The sequence below is a fragment of the Talaromyces stipitatus genome, genomic scaffold, assembly GCF_000003125.1.
Source record: "Talaromyces stipitatus ATCC 10500 scf_1105507295527 genomic scaffold, whole genome shotgun sequence".
NCBI classification, from domain to species: domain Eukaryota; kingdom Fungi; phylum Ascomycota; class Eurotiomycetes; order Eurotiales; family Trichocomaceae; genus Talaromyces; species Talaromyces stipitatus.
Window position 1 is genome coordinate 4,369,271 of NW_002990114.1, and position 16,219 is coordinate 4,385,489.

A 16,219-nucleotide genomic window follows, 5' to 3' on the forward strand; every position below is an offset into this window, starting at 1 on the left:
ATCAGGTGATTAATCAAGTTTCAGGTCAATATGTGCAGTGCCCACCAGCCATGAACGTACTATGTCCTGCTAGCTGCGTTCCACACCTTCCATACAGCATTCCAATACCTCGACGGATCCAACCTTAAGTGCGAAACATGCGCTGATCCATCGAACCGCTCCAGAATCAGATTCGAGTACCCTTTCTCCCTGGCAATTTCTGCATGAGCCTCGACATGCTTATGGTGTATAAGCTTATCCGAAGTCGAATAAATATACAGTCGCGCGCTATCCCGCGGGATGTTTCGTGCCGAGTTCACTCCTCTGGGACCGCGTGTAGCCATAATTTCGATCCCAAGAACCTGTGGGGCTACCATAAGGAATGTCACAATAACCGCTGCAATAACCCAGCTAATAGGTTTAGGTAGTACTGGCTCGATGCCAAGAGAGACACCGGTTGTCCATCTAGTAAACTCGGTTTTGTATGTGAGACCACCGGGTGTTGAGTCAAGGACCAATGCTGTCAGAGGTAGTGGTGCATGTGGCCCAAAAGCTTCTTTCCAGAGACACCAGGTTGCTTCCAGGTTCAGGGCACCACTGTTGGAGAAGGCGTGTGCAAGCATTCGAGGACCAGAGATCGAAGAGTCACCGCTCTGCTCATACAAGGGTGCAAGCTCCTTGTGAACCATGTCCTTGACTATGTATTGAGCCGCTTTTTGACCACCAAAGAACGTTCCTAGGGTGGTTGCTGTTGTGAGGATGATTTTTGCATTCGGATAGAGATTCTGATACCCCTCGATGTACTTGGCATAGTGGCGAGATTGCGCGTCTGCCCATGTGAATACGAGTATGACTTCTGGCGATGAATCGTTCGACAAGTCTGTCGTCTTTGAAGGGCTTTTCTCATCCCCTGACTGTGTAGTTTGTCGAGGCTCCCATATGAGAATTCGTTCTGAGAGTTTCCGATACCCGGAAGGTAGTGGCGACGACATGGTGAACTTGGAGGATGGAGTATTTGACAGTTGAGGAAGAAGTTCGAGTATTCCAAATGATCACTCATCCTATAAATACCTGTAAGACGATAGACCAACCAACAAGCATAGAATGTTGAGGATCTAACCCGAATAGGTAATATCCTACTTTGGTTAGCGGTGATGCTTCACGTGCGACTTTTCTTTGATTCTAGAGATCTTATCAAACGGTCTCCTTGTAAACATAGCAAGACTGCATCGTACAAATTTGTTGGGGTTGGGGAGGAATAATCGTCCTTTCTTGGGCGAGGTATGATCCTGAAACAAACGGCTTCAAATCATCCAGTCTCAATCCACGCTTGCAGCAAGATAATTGAGGCACGCAGCCCTTACTTCATCCTCCGTGAACTCGCACTGATTGTCAAGCCGATTCATTAGATCCGAGTCGTCATCAAGAGGATGTTGCTGTCCCCGGAATACATATAGCATTCCCCCTGTCGCGTAAAGTCGTTCTCGCCGGTTTTCAATCGGCAAACCGACTCCTCCTCCCATCATCCACGCCAAGTTGAGCGCACTCACAAGAGCTTCGTCCCCGAGGGAGATCATGGCGCTCTCGAGATCAGACAAGCACTGTTGTGGAACACCAGAAGATGACGCGTAGTCCATGAAGACTGAACAAATCAGCATGATAGATGCCATTTGTCCTTGAGATTCGGAGAGATAATTTCCTCGATCGTATGGAATAACTCCTGGTGTTTTTGTGAGGCTGCGCCACACCAGACTTTCTGGATCAATCCGAGACTTGTACATCGTTGCTGTCTTCGATGGACCAGCCTCTAACAGTCTAGTCATAAAACTATGTAGAGCTTTTTGTAATGCAGGAAGGTCGCTTCGATCCCAAATGAGGCTATCCGGCCCTAGGTGCGCATTGTCAAAGGCGACCACAATTTGTGTTATCGAATGGTTATGAATAAAAGTCGGTATTCTGATAGCGCCGGAAGTATCCTGCGAGCTAGCCGCCCATGAGCGTATAAACTCTCTGCTAGCCGCGAAATGAGCTCGAGCCTGCGCTGGAAAGAAGATATAATCCATCAGGACAAGCTGCAAAATAATAAGAAAGTGAGATTCCACAATCAAATCTTGCCGGATTCGGGCGGAGCTGGAAGTGTCCTCAGAAGAAGCTGTTGTAGAGATGAATAACTGCTTCCGAGCCATTTTCATGGCTTCTCCTCGATACGTAAGAGCCATGATATGTAGTTTATTCTGCTCTTCGGGACTGTTGAACTTGCCAAACTTCGCCTTGTTGAACATGTTCGTAGCCGACTGGATAAAGGACGCCACATTGCTTGTTCGAAATGCGCTGCGAGCTGCTTGTCCAGGGTTGGGACAGATTGCATTGCTGACACCCCATATGCCCTTTGGTTTTGATGTGCTGTTATTGGAGACAGCCACATTATCGTATTTTATAAGCGGCACTAATATTGGTCTTGGCATATGTGTGCTCGATCCCAATGTTTTGTCGTGATTGTCATGGTATCTGGATTGAGTGTCTTTCCTCTGCCTGTCAACGGTGACCGTCCATGTGGACTTGATCCTTGCCGCCTCCTGTTCCTTGACTCGTCTCCTAATCGCGTTCTTCGCCACGAATGAACGCGCTTTCTCTCGATGTTTACTTGATGAGTCATCCACGAAGAAGACCTCCATGTTTGTTGAACTGGCCAGCTCCAGGCGCGGAAATAAAGGATGCTGAACAATCAGGTTGATTTGTCGTGCGCCAAGTCGGAAAATCAACTGACGCTAACTGTATGTTTAGGGTTAGGGTTGTCTCGGGTCTTGTCTGCGTTGTGTTAGAATCGTGCCGGATTTCTTAAAGTGCTATCAAATCTAATTGTAGTTTATTCGATGGCTCCAGGAGAGCAGAGATTAAACTCATTGTAATTTCTACAGTTCCACGAATGGATATAGTTGGCTCAATGAGAATTCGCACTACCGGGCTTAGGTATGAGCTCAGATATATATAAGATGAACATAAGATGAACTGAGCAACATTGAAGAGCTCAGAAATTGATGCTTCAATGTTCCAATCAAAGTTAGAAACCCACCTAGGTAGCCCTGGACGGCTCAATAGATCATCTCACAAGCAGCAGACAATAATCAATTGGTCAATTACTGCTCCAATGTCGGTGTCTTTAGTGTATGGTGCAACCCGGAGATCTGGAGTCGGCAATATCATAAATTGCGGGGTTGCCGAGGTTGGTATCTGATTATCAATCTACAACAAAGACATCATAGGGCGAAGCTATGTAATCAGAAAAAAGACTTAAAGTTATTAGATTAGAGGTTAAAGCTTGACCTTGACGCCAACTTGACCCTTCTCTGAGACGTCCGAATTGGAAATTGCCGAGCAAACGACATAATCAAAAGCATAACGAAGATCAACTACAATGCCAAAAGCAATTTTCCTCGAACCCATCGATGGCAAACCCGGCAAACCGGGACAAGTCTACTATCCCATTATCCAAAAACCGGTCCTCCCACCAACCGTCAAAGGCAGCGAAATCATCATCAAACTCTCAGCCGCAGCACTGAATCATCGCGATCTTTTTCTCCGCCAACATCTCTATCCTGGATTATCATTCGATGTGCCTCTGGGCGCCGACGGCGTCGGCACAGTCATCGAAGTAGGTCCCAACGTCCAGGATAAATCATGGAAAGGTAAACGGGTAATCTTGAACCCCGGAACGGGATGGAAAGACCATCCGGATGGACCTGAAGATCCGACTGGCTACAAGATCCTGGGTGGAACAAAGTTCGATTCTAGAGGCACGTTGCAAGAGTACGTTACTGTGGACGAGTCAGAGGTTGAAGAGGCGCCGTCGTACATGTCCGATGCCGAAGCTGCTGCACTCCCCTTAACGGGGTTGACTGCATGGAGAGCACTGATCACAAAAGCCGGGGAGAGGAATTCGACCAAGGGTTCTGCTGTGTTGGTTACTGGTATTGGCGGAGGTGTTGCGCTTATGGCACTGCAGTTCGCGGTGCGAAGGGGAGCATATGTCTATGTGACGAGTTCTAGTCAAGAAAAGATTGATAAGGCCGTGGAACTTGGTGCAAAGGGTGGTGTTATTTATAAGGAGGAAGGATGGGAGAAGAAGTTACTTGCTCAACTTCCTTCTGGGAAATTGGCTTTTGATGCCATTATTGATGGTGCGGGTGGTGATATTATCGAAAAGGGGGTCAAGCTACTCAAGGTATACCCATCCATGGACTGTACAAAGAACATCCGACTAACACGAATAAAACTTAGGCCGGCGGCGTGATTTCAGTGTACGGAATGACCGTCTCCCCCAAAATGTCCTTCGTCGCACAAGCATTCCTTAAGAATATCGACGTTCGAGGCTCAACGATGGGCTCACGAAAGGAGTTCAAAGACATGGTAGACTTTGTCAAAGCCAATGAGATCCATCCAGTTGTCTCGAGGGTTCTAAAGACGAGCCTAGATGATATTGCAGGTATCAATACCCTGTTTGACGACATGAAGACTGCGAAGCAATTCGGAAAACTGGTTGTACAGTTCGGGGAGGCGACTGGTGATAGCAAGTTGTAATCAATTCTTCATCGTGATGTCAAATAATCAAATTTGATACTTGTGTGTATTCGACATCACAAATTGGCGATGATATTCGCAAACCCCTTTTCTTCAGCAACAAGCCCACATTGTCTCAACCCAGCGCTATCCAATATCCACACATAATTTCCAACGACAGAAGGAAGTGTCGAAAATTTCCCCAAACGGATAGAAGACCGACCTTACCGGAAGAGACGATTTCATGAACGAACCCCCACAGAGCAGCACATGCCCATGGAAATGACAGGCTTAATATAGAGATTGCCAAGTGAAGTTTCTTTTTTGAGCCTCTATCCTTGAGTTTTTGATCGGTAGGGCTGATGGTTATGGGAATAAGAATTTCGGAAGGATACAGCCGTAAATAACCGCATCGTAATAATAATTAACTAGACAATTAGCCGAAAGTTGGCAGTCTCCGTTCAAAACCGTTGTAATACGTCGTATATCATCATGATTGTCATGAGATATTAAATTTTATCCCTGTTGAAATTCCAATATCTTGTCCAAGATTGTTACTGGAGTTGATTCTAGAGCTTTCCATTGAATGATGGAGCAACAACTGTCATAGGAAAGATTCCGATGTTGATTTCTGATTGGATGTGCCCATCCAAAGCAGTGCCCAAAAAGAACTTTTTTCAACCTATCTCTTAGCAAGCTAGGGCATCTTCTTCCAACCTTTTCAAGATGTACGTACATTTTTGCCGGACATCGAAGGCAAAAACGTAGAATAGGATTTGGGTGGCATAGAAATCCCGCGGCCCCGAAATCGAATAAACCCGAATAATAAAAAATGTTCTCCGTAGAAAATTCCGACAGTCAGGTACGTATCACAACCAGATCCCAAAATAAATTCGAAGGATTTGAATGTCTTCGATCAGCTCCAAGCCCGAGATACATACCGACGAGCCACGACGCGCTACGTAGATAACCACTACAGTCTCCTGCAATGAGTACGTATACAAATATAGAAACCCGAAAAAGCATAAAGCACACATGACTAAGATCCCATGATTTGCTCACACTGTGCCAGATCAGCAAAGAAGGTCGCAATGGGAGGGAAAAAAGTAAGGGTTGAAGGGTAGGGTGGTAGCAACGAGTGTAAGGTAGCATCGGGGGAAACACGAGTCAAAGATATCATATCAAGTAGTAACTAGAGTAAGGATGGCTTTTAAGAGTCAGAGTGAACTGTCAGCCGCTGATCGTCTTATTTGTTTTTCTGATTGTTTGTTACGGTACCAAGTATGAGGTATGTATTGTTTGGTATTTTCGTTTTTCTTGTACATGTGGGGGCGCGGGGACATCAAGATGCTTACGCGCTAATCTAAAAAAGGACTCTCGGTTAGGGCTAAGCCGGCTAATGGGTCTCGCGTGGTTAGTAGCCAGCCAATTGCCAGAAGCAGAGAATATGCATGGTGGATCGAGATGCTAAAAATAAGACCGATACATACCGTTTTGCGGTAAATACAATGCATGGTGTATCAATACAATGACCAGTATTAAGCTACCGCGACTCCGAACCTATGATTCAGTTAATTGATTCATTGTTACGAGACAGGTTAGATTCGCGAGCCCTACGACTAAAAAATAAGGAACCTGCGAGCTCTATCCCACTTCTTTTCTAATGCTTTCACCGCTATCTTCAAATACCATATCTGTGCGCAACGAGCAGGGATTTCAAATTTCCTGCGGACATGTACTACATCTTGACAGGGTATAGTCGGAATAACATCATCCGACGCGATCAGTCAGTCCAGCATGATATATACAGTCGCATCCTATATTCGAAGCTCATGATTTGCGCAATTGCGGTAAGCATGGATGAGTTACACCACAGTAAGGACTACCAAAGCAGCAAGTCCATGGAACATTCAACAACGTGACTTGACAATTTGCATTGTTCAAGTTGCGTGTTCATACGCCAAGAAGTCTTTCCAGCAATCAGTATGTATGTAGGAATTCCGTCCAGCGTCTACAACTTCCCGAATGGTAAGGCCTTAACCCTTCCTTCGGATACAGTCCTACAGATTTTCGGATAAGAGCTGTAAGTGGCTGTGCGAATTGCTTTGCACGAAGGGAGTGTAGTTTCCATACGTAATACGTATCTGTCCCGTTTATCCGTATGGATAATGGAACTGTGGAGAATAGCTCGGCCGTACCCTAAATTAACGAGCTACTGAGCCATTTGTTCTAGAAACGGTTAGTTTCCTTCTCCCTTTCATACTCAGATAGGTTAGTCTCTTCCCAAATTCGCAAATGCAGATGGGCAAATAAGCAGGCGTCAGTTGCCAAGCAAGGTCAGACCACCTCAAAGGCCGCTGTGGTAAGTTGAGGAAAATTCAAACTTCTGACTCCGTGATGGAGTCCGCATCGTAAACAAAGTTCAGAAGAAACGAAGATTGATGAGATCATCGGACCTGATTCGCTGATGATATTATTTCCATGGTTCTTGAGTCGGATCATTCCATCCTTTTTATTTCCCTGCTCGTCGGTAGTGCAACTTTTATTTTTGAAGCCAACGTACGACTCAGCGAGCACACATGGCCACTGGGTGATTATGTCATGATTAGCCATCTTTTTTAGCTAAGTTAGTCAATAAAAATTTACTCCGTACGGAGAACTCGCCGACTTCTCCGTAGTTCGTGAGAATTGTCTCCTTTAGCCCTCGGGTCACACGTACTCATACATACTTTCAGAGAACGAAGTAAACCTATCTCTGCACAGCGCACGGATATCCGAGTCGAAGGGGGGTATCAAGTCCGGCTAGTGAGCTTAGTTCTTTGTCATAATAATGCTCTAAGCAACATGGTTCTTCTCAGCTTAGCTCATGTTAAAGCCCTAATGAGGTGATGGAAGATGATATGCAGTGCCCATCACAGAACATGAGAGAATCGCTGTGATTGGCTCGTCCAAGGTGCTCCGTGGACAAACTTACCAGATACATACCGACTCAAACAGGTTAGAGCAAGGATGTGCGCTAAATATGGAACACTAGTACCGGTTTCTCGTACCGGTTTCTAGTCCCGGGTTGGTTAGACCTTCCCCCATATCATACGCTTGTATGAGAGTTCTAGCATTACATTATTCTACAGAGTACTGCTCCGTACGGGAATTACGGGTTTACCTGGACAGAGACTACTCCTATCTGAGTACTCCGTGCCACCACTCCACCAGTCCCAGAACATGGCCTTCGACATCCTCGGTGTCTCCGTATGAATTGGTAACAGCCTCATCTTATTTTTTAGGCCTCCGTCCGGAAATACATGTGGCGTTTTCTCGGGTTCAACCAAACTTCGGGCCTTGAATTAGGATCCTTTCCAAATTCTCTTACAGACTGCTTAGTGAGATATCTATTTTCGCGGTTTAGAATGATGATAGCCTTCAACCTGATGTGATGCTGCACAGATTAGCCTAAAATTCCGTTTCGTCTCTCCAAACGCCGGCTTCAAGTTTCGGATACTATCCAGGCGCAATAGGACGGCCCTACACTATCATCATGATATAGTTTCGTGACCCTACTCGTGGACGCATAACTACCTGATGCCAGCCGCAATATGAAGCATCTGACCGCCGAATCGGCATTTTCTCCAAACTCGAAGCCTTACCAGTCCTGACCAGAATAACATGACTTGCAGAGATGCGATGATGATGTCGTTGGTCCGTGAGGAGGATGGCTGTGCTGGAAGCTTGCCTTATCTGGGCTAGCTCCGTTACAGATAGGATTCCACCAAATGTAACTTGGCTGTATAGATTTCACGTCTCATCTTTATCTTCTTTTACGATGGTGATGGTTGTTTTGACAAATAAAGTACGAGGCCAAACTCAATATCCAGACGATGCCGCTTCGGGATATCATGCGTTGAAGCAAGATTTAAATCTTCTTTTGATTGGATCCACCCGTTTGGCTCATGGAGGTTGCTGCTGACTTTCGACTTACGTGAGAGTTTTATTTCGTCCTTTTCTTTTTGATGCTCATAACTTTTGATCTTTCTCGCCTGATCGTCGGCAGCCTTATGTCAGTCGCATAAATCGCAAATCTGTTGGCCGCCTCTGATAGGTACAATTGTGTGGGGAGGGATCGATGTTCTTCTATGAATCAATTAGTCACGCAACTTTGAAGCAACAGCTGAGTCTGCATGTCCGCAACATTCCGTCTGCTTGCTTGTACATATCATTTGCAGCTCCAAATGTGTCGCCAGTAGACCGCTGCCACGCCAAGTGTCGGCAGCCTGAAAGTTACCTTGTCCACCGTCCTTACATACAGCATACACCAATACAAGGCAATACGCCGTTACAGTTGTTCCTCGACCCTTCCCCGTTCCAATCACTGCCCACTCTACCCCCTGCCCATACTTATTTTTAGCCTTTCGTAACTCGTAAATTTGGTACAGTAAACGAGCGTACAATACGACTCCCGGTAACTTACACCCTTATATGCCCTTGCCTTTCCCGCCTTTTCTTGCTCCTCCTATTCCTTCTTCTCTCCTCTTCTTTTCCCCGATCATAATTAAACCACACCCATCCCCAAATGACGTGAAGAATAGCAAAGAGAGAGAAAAAAATTTCGTCCTTTTCGTTGTTTACCCACACTCGCTACTACGCTCGCTACTTGCAAAAAGTATTTATTACATTCGCTACTTTGACGCTGTGTCCAAGGAAAGAACCACGGGTCATCGATTGATATACACTTCGACTGATCCATATAATCATTAATATCGCGAAATTGAGAAAAGAAACAAAAAAAGGGCGCGCAAGAGAAGGAAAGACAAGTACAGAATTTTGGAACGACTTGAGAAAGAACGACATCGGTATTCATCGCGAAGTACGCAATCACGGTAGCGCTCAGTCAATTGACCAGCCAACCACTATATCCACTACAGCCACCGACAGTATCAACCTCACCTGCGCAACACTTTTACTTCGAGAGCATCTCTCAAGCATCAAGGGTTAGTCTCCTCTGCCTTCATTGACCTTGCATAACCCTCCCAGCCATCCTCCCTCGAATTCTCCTTGCTTCCTTCTTGAGGATAGGCTTCGGCTTTTTTGACTGTTCTCCTACATACCCTGCACATGTCCAGCAGTCATCGCATCTACTTACACTAAGCGCGACTATTAATGTCCATTCCTCTTCGAGTCCAATTGCTAACAACTCGCATAGATTAGTTACTGCATTATCCGCCAGATGCAATTTGTGTCCTGCTGATATTAGAAAGAGGTGATATTTGACGCTGCAACTAGCATCTTACCAACGATTACGTACCATCTAAAGATTTGAATGCGTCCCTGACCGCCAAATCTTAATTCGCTAAATTTAGAGACTATCTTTGTCTCTGCCACTCGCTTTTGAATATCTGGACAGTCGCTTCGTGTGTGGCTTTCCATCTTCCAGTCGCTCCAATTCGTATTTTCTGTCGTTCGCTTCATTTTATTTATTTTCTCAAAACAGTTTAAAGCCTCGTTGCAGGGTCTGCAACACAGTCAAGCTGGCTTCATCAACTGTACCCAGTCTTCAAGTGAGTGAAAGCCAACAAGTACTCATTCACACAATCCTCTAACCAAGAATAACAGTTCAACACCGACTTTCAGACTCCGCTGATATTTGACGAGTCTGCCGACTATTCGGACTTGGAGGGTTCTTGCTTTGTCCGTGCTTATTCTGACAGCCTCCTGGCAAAGTCGGACCTCCAGCTGTCGATGTCTAGCTTTCAGAGGTCACAAAATGATCTAGAAGGTGCGTTCGTCCCAAGACAGCAATGTTGAAATATATGAATCATGTTAACGATGTGTAGATTTCAATGATCAAGGATCTTCTTTCCAGGAAAACTCATTCACCTCCAACTATGGCCAATTACCTTTCATGAATCCCATGTATGCGACCTCCCAGGAAGACTTCGGTAGCCCTGAATCAGATACCCTGCAGTATGGGCCCTCCCACAGCTACGCAGGTTCTGCAACTTTTGAAGATGCCCAGTCTCCTGGCTTTGATACCCCTGTCAGCTCTGGTCCGGAGGTAGTCTCGTTTGCACCCCAGAGAGGTTCTGAAGGTACTCAGATCACGGTTCGTGTGATTTTGCCGTTTGACTTGCACTCGACCGCTCGTGTATTCATCTCTTTTGGATCACGCCAATGCGAGTGCAGTTTCAGGTTGGTTGACAACCAGAACTCACAACTCGGCTATTTCTTCTCTACCCATGCACCAAACTTCGCTTTCACGAGGTCTCCGTCATTCGACGTTCCATTGCAGCTTGTCATCAACAATCCTTCAGCGGGTGCTCCTCTTGTGCTTCAAATTGGAACCTTTTCCTACGAGCAGTACTTGCAGGCTCCTGTCGATGATTCAAGAAAGAGAAGCTTTTCGGCTTTCCCTGAAAGTGCATCCTATCGACCAGCGAAGCGCCACTCGTCTCATGAACTAGAGGCCAAACCAGTCGATCACCCAACGCATACACGCTCAGCCTCTTATACCTCCTTTGCGCAAACACCTGTTAACACGAGTGCCTTTCCTGCTCCGTTTGATATGGAAAACTCTCCGCGTCTGTCGATGGGTGGCTTCTCTACTGCGTCGCCCAGTTTGCAGCCTCCAGTTCCGGCATCTTCTCCAATGATCCCAACTTGGAGTCCTTCAGTGTCTGTTACTGATCTGTCTGTCGTCAATACTCCATCGACTGTCAATATGCCAATTCCTCAATCACAGAATCCGACCTTGATCCGTACCTCGACCTTGCACCACGGACACAACCTTGGTGCGTCGCAGCCATTTAACCCATACGCGATGTACCCCACCAAGGCGGTTCTTGAGTTGAACGGAGAACTTGACTCAATGGCGCTGAACTGGACTCCTCAGGAGAAAGCAGCCAAACGTCGTCTGGTCCAGTTCACACGTTCCCAGAACGGAAGTACTATTCATGCTGACTTCAAGCCGATCACTCCAGAAGAGCGCACTCCAAACAGTATATGTATCAGCTGCATCCTTTGGGATGGTAAGGACGAGTGCTTCGTTACTAGTGTGGATACTATCTATCTTCTCGAGTCTTTGGTTGCTGTACGCTTCACTGTCGAGGAGAAGAACCGTATTCGTCGCAATTTGGAGGGTTTCCGTCCTCTAACGGTTTCCAAGACCAAGGCCGACAGTGAAGACTTCTTCAAAGTCATCATGGGATTCCCTGCACCTAAACCCCGCAACATCGAGAAGGATGTCAAAGTTTTCCCCTGGAAGATCCTCTGCCATGCACTCAAGAAGATCATTGGTAAATATGTAAGTTTTGCCCCTCATCTACTCTTTGGCCTGACTCTAATTTTGTCACAGTCTGCAAGCTATTCATCTACTGCCGGAGCACTCCCCGGTTCATTGAGTGCTAGTCATTCTATGAGCTCGGATCTTGGGACTGAGTCTCTTCGCGCTTCGTCTCCGCAGTCGATTGCGGAATCCACAGCTTCTAACGCATATCCAGTCAACTTTAGCTCAGCCACGTTCGCGCCATCTCTTATGCCAGTAACCTCTGGTCTTGACTCTGAATTCGCTGTCACTCTCTCAGGACCGACACCTGGTTACCCTGCTACCATGGGCGCGCCTTATCAGTTCGAGCCAAATTTTCAACCCGACCAGGCACTCATGAATCAGCCATCATGGGATTTCACTACTTCATCTCAGGGTGAGGATTTCAATTACATGAATATTCCTTATACCATGGGTTGAGGTAGTTCGAAACCCCGTTGTTACTGAAACTGGATTTCCTCGAAGCTCTGTTCTCCGCCTTTTTTTTCGCATATTGTTTTCGTCGCTTTTTTGCTCTTGCACTGGCCTGCAACAATCCAACTTCACGTCCACCGTTTAAAGTCATTCCTTGGCACACCGACACGATAATGTGTTAATGTTTTTTACCCCGAGATTCTACGAATTTCCTTCAGTCATTCCTTGATACCATTCCGAAGCGAAGGCGTTACTCATTACTCTCCTTTACCATGTGATACCCGGAGTATGGCGACTCGCCTATTCCATTGTTTTGTTGCATCTTGTTGATGAATCATGCCACTCCTTTCATGACTTCATATAATGCATGCCCCGATGAAAAGATTTTGATGTACTTTACTTCCTTGTTATTGTTTTTTGAGCGTGTCTGCTTTCTGAATTTCTTGTTTAGACACATCGGGCGCATCAGCGATCATTCCTTATACCATTGTTTATTGTTTTTGAGCATAGCGTGGACGTGCTATCGAAGCCACTCCTTCTACATCTTGCATTCTGGCCAGGCGTTTCGTCGTTTTTTCTTTGATTTCTCGATTCTCAACTATTGGTACAACCTTTTGGATGTTCTAATGTTGAGACTGAGTTGGGCTGTTTGTCTGTTTTTATTTTTTATTTTTTATTTTTTTTTGCATATACTGCAGGGAGTTTTTGGGAAATATGGACTGGAGTGCACAAGGCATTTCCAATTGTTGGAGGTCTGAGATTTTTGTTCTGTTTGGTCAATCTTGTATTTATTTGAGTGTTGGATATCCTGGCCGTGTCCAGTGATTTCTATGCAATTTAAGCAATTTGGGTCATCCACATCACATTTATATTCATAAATCTCTCTTGACTTATAAGAAAACGCGTAGCTAGAACCTCATCAGGTCACTTTGAGCACATGAATGAGAATGGGGTTAGGGTTGACTGCTTATCGCAGTCACATGACCTTATCGCATCATGGTCAAGCCAATTGGTGACTCAGGCTCTCAGTGAGTCACTGTCCGCCATCCGCTTATCGGAGACCAACAATTAATCGCTATAACTACACCTCCATACCTTCATCTCTTGTATTTTCCTCTTCATCTGGGCCAATTGCTTTTTATATGCAATAAGACTTCTCAATTGAGTTGCTGAATATCTAATTATTGAATATTTGTGTCCTTCTCGCCCTCTTCTACACTCCAATTGATCTTCGCCACGGCGCGGGGCAAGCACAAATTTCATCCAGAAAATGGAAGCTATCAAAGCGACGTTTGCGAAATGCAAGCGCGAAAAACGGTCTGCTCTAGTCACCTATGTTACAGCTGGATATCCGACTGTTGAAGAGACGATTGATGTTTTATTGGGACTTGAGAATGGAGGAGCTGGTGAGTTTTTTCTATCCTTTCGCCACGACACAAAAAAGTATTGAACTAATCGGGCGATATTCGACCAGATATAATCGAACTCGGTTTACCATTCACAGACCCAATTGCAGACGGTCCAACGATCCAAAAAGCAAATAATCAAGCATTACAAAATGGCGTCACGATTCCAATGGTTCTGGACATTGTCCGTTCCGCACGTCAAAGGGGTCTTCAAGTACCTGTTTTGTTCATGGGATATTATAATCCGTTGTTACAATATGGAGAAGAGCGCATGTTGAAGGATACGAAGGAGGCGGGTGCTAATGGATTCATTATGGTGGATTTACCCCCTGAGGAGGCTGTGCGATTCAGGAATTTGTGCACTTCGACTGGGTATGTTTCTTCTTTCGAGTAGGATTCTGGGGCTGGGCACTAACAGAGGTTTGTGATTAGGTTGTCATATGTTCCTCTCATTGCACCTGCTACATCTGATTCTCGGATGAAGCTCTTATGTAAAATTGCCGATTCATTTATCTATGTCGTTTCGCGAATGGGCGTTACTGGCGCCACGGGTACGCTCAGCACTGGTCTACCGGACCTCTTGAAGAGGGTCCATCAATATTCAGGCAATATCCCCGCCGCATTGGGCTTTGGTGTCAGCACTCGCGAACATTTCCTGGCCGTTCAGGAACTCGCGGAGGGTGTCGTCATTGGAAGTCAAATCATCACAGTCCTCGGTCAAGCTGCCGAAGGCCAAAGGGCGCAAAAAGTCGAGGAGTACATTACCAGCGTCACTGGTCGCAAATTGGAGCGCGATAGCCAGGGTAAGATTGTCAATGAAAAGACAGTCCTCGAAGTGGTCGAGAAAAAGCCTACACAGGAGGAAGAAGATTTGGCTCAGCCTACCGCCGTCATTACCGAGGGTGAACCAGGTGCTGGTGCTGGCGAACCAGCACCAGGAGCACAGCCTGGTCTAGTCGATCAGTTAGAGTCTCTCAACGGTTCAGGCGACCCAGCTGATATTCCCTCTCGATTTGGAGAATTCGGAGGACAATACGTCCCAGAATCTCTTATGGATTGCTTGGCAGAGTTGTTGAAGGGATTCAACGAAGCTAGGAATGACCCCAAGTTCTGGGAGGAGTTTCGCTCATATTATCCCTACATGGGTCGTCCCAGTAAACTTCACCTTGCCAATCGTTTGACGGAGCATGTCGGAGGTGCGAATATCTATCTGAAAAGAGAGGATTTAAACCATACTGGGAGTCACAAAATCAACAACGCACTTGGTCAGGTCCTCCTTGCTCGAAGACTGGGAAAGAAGCGTATCATCGCCGAGACCGGTGCCGGTCAGCACGGTGTCGCAACTGCCACTGTCTGTGCCAAGTTCGGCCTGGAATGTGTTGTTTACATGGGTGCGGAGGACGTGCGACGTCAAGCATTGAACGTTTTCCGTATGAGACTGTTGGGCGCATCAGTCGTCGCTGTTGATGCTGGTACCAAGACTCTCCGTGACGCCGTCAACGAAGCAATGCGCGCATGGGTCGTTGATCTCGACACAACCCACTACATCATCGGGTCTGCCATTGGACCACACCCCTTCCCCACGATCGTCCGTACCTTCCAATCTGTGATTGGTGACGAGACCAAGGAACAAATGATGGAGCTCACAGGAAGATTACCAGACGCTGTTGTCGCTTGTGTCGGCGGGGGAAGTAATGCCGTCGGCATGTTTTATCCTTTCTCCAACGACCCCAGTGTGAAGCTGCTTGGTGTCGAAGCCGGTGGTGACGGAGTCGACACAGGCCGTCACGCCGCCACGCTGAGCGGTGGATCCATGGGTGTCCTACACGGCGTACGCACATACGTCCTCCAAGACAAAAACGGCCAAATCCAAGACACCCACTCCGTCTCCGCGGGTCTGGATTACCCGGCCGTCGGACCTGAGCTGAGTAACTGGAAAGAAAGCTCTCGAGCGAAATTCATCGCTGCCACTGACGCTGAAGCTTTCAAGGGGTTTAGATTGCTCACCCAGTTGGAAGGTATTATCCCTGCGTTGGAGTCTTCACATGCTGTCTGGGGAGCTGTTGAGCTTGCCAAGACGATGAAGAAGGGAGAGAATATCGTTTTGAATTTGAGTGGTAGAGGTGACAAGGATGTGCAGAGTGTGGCTGAGGAATTACCTCGTCTTGGTCCTCAGATTGGATGGGATTTGAGGTTTTGATTGAGTCTGCATGAAAAGTTTTAGTATTGCCAGACATATCATTTGTCTCTTATTGCGAGAGATTTAAAAGTCCATGTTGCTGTCTATGGAAGATGTGAAAGTACGGCTGGTGTTTTATCGGCCTAGTAGTTGTATAATCGACTCGATTCAAGTGAATATGGATGATAGGCTTGAGGGCCGGTCTCGGAGTAAGCGCATCCAGCAACCAACGTATCTAAAAGAAATATCATAACAGAGTAAAGAGTCATATAAGAAATTTTCATAATAATCATAAAATAATTGAGAAAAAAAAAGGCATGCTTCTCAAATAAACAGACCAATAACCTAGCCGGTCATGTGACAAATGGA

General features: G+C 46.2%; 4 protein-coding genes across 4 annotated transcripts, besides 1 other annotated feature; 3 read left to right on the forward strand and 1 right to left on the reverse strand.

Moving 5' to 3' along the window:
* Positions 1–59: 59 nt before the first annotated feature.
* On the reverse strand, positions 60–2,654 carry TSTA_096370 (uncharacterized protein; the record flags this gene model as incomplete). Its single annotated transcript, XM_002479306.1, has 2 exons — positions 60–977; positions 1,344–2,654. 2 exons carry the CDS (start codon positions 2,652–2,654, stop codon positions 60–62), a joined length of 2,229 nt encoding a protein of 742 aa, XP_002479351.1.
* A 740-nt stretch (positions 2,655–3,394) lies between these two features.
* On the forward strand, positions 3,395–4,557 carry TSTA_096380 (alcohol dehydrogenase, putative; the record flags this gene model as incomplete). Its single annotated transcript, XM_002479307.1, has 2 exons — positions 3,395–4,201; positions 4,258–4,557. The coding sequence occupies 2 exons, from the start codon at positions 3,395–3,397 to the stop codon at positions 4,555–4,557; spliced, it is 1,107 nt and encodes a 368-aa protein (XP_002479352.1).
* Positions 4,558–10,269: 5,712 nt separating this feature from the next.
* TSTA_096390 (transcriptional regulator Medusa) lies at positions 10,270–12,271 on the forward strand (the record flags this gene model as incomplete). Its single annotated transcript, XM_002479308.1, has 3 exons — positions 10,270–10,306; positions 10,365–11,830; positions 11,882–12,271. 3 exons carry the CDS (start codon positions 10,270–10,272, stop codon positions 12,269–12,271), a joined length of 1,893 nt encoding a protein of 630 aa, XP_002479353.1.
* A 650-nt stretch (positions 12,272–12,921) lies between these two features.
* Positions 12,922–12,950: a sequence feature (AT_rich).
* A 585-nt stretch (positions 12,951–13,535) lies between these two features.
* On the forward strand, positions 13,536–15,871 carry TSTA_096400 (bifunctional tryptophan synthase TRPB; the record flags this gene model as incomplete). The annotated part of the gene is made up of 3 exons (XM_002479309.1): positions 13,536–13,671; positions 13,740–14,043; positions 14,104–15,871. 3 exons carry the CDS (start codon positions 13,536–13,538, stop codon positions 15,869–15,871), a joined length of 2,208 nt encoding a protein of 735 aa, XP_002479354.1.
* Positions 15,872–16,219: the final 348 nt, after the last annotated feature.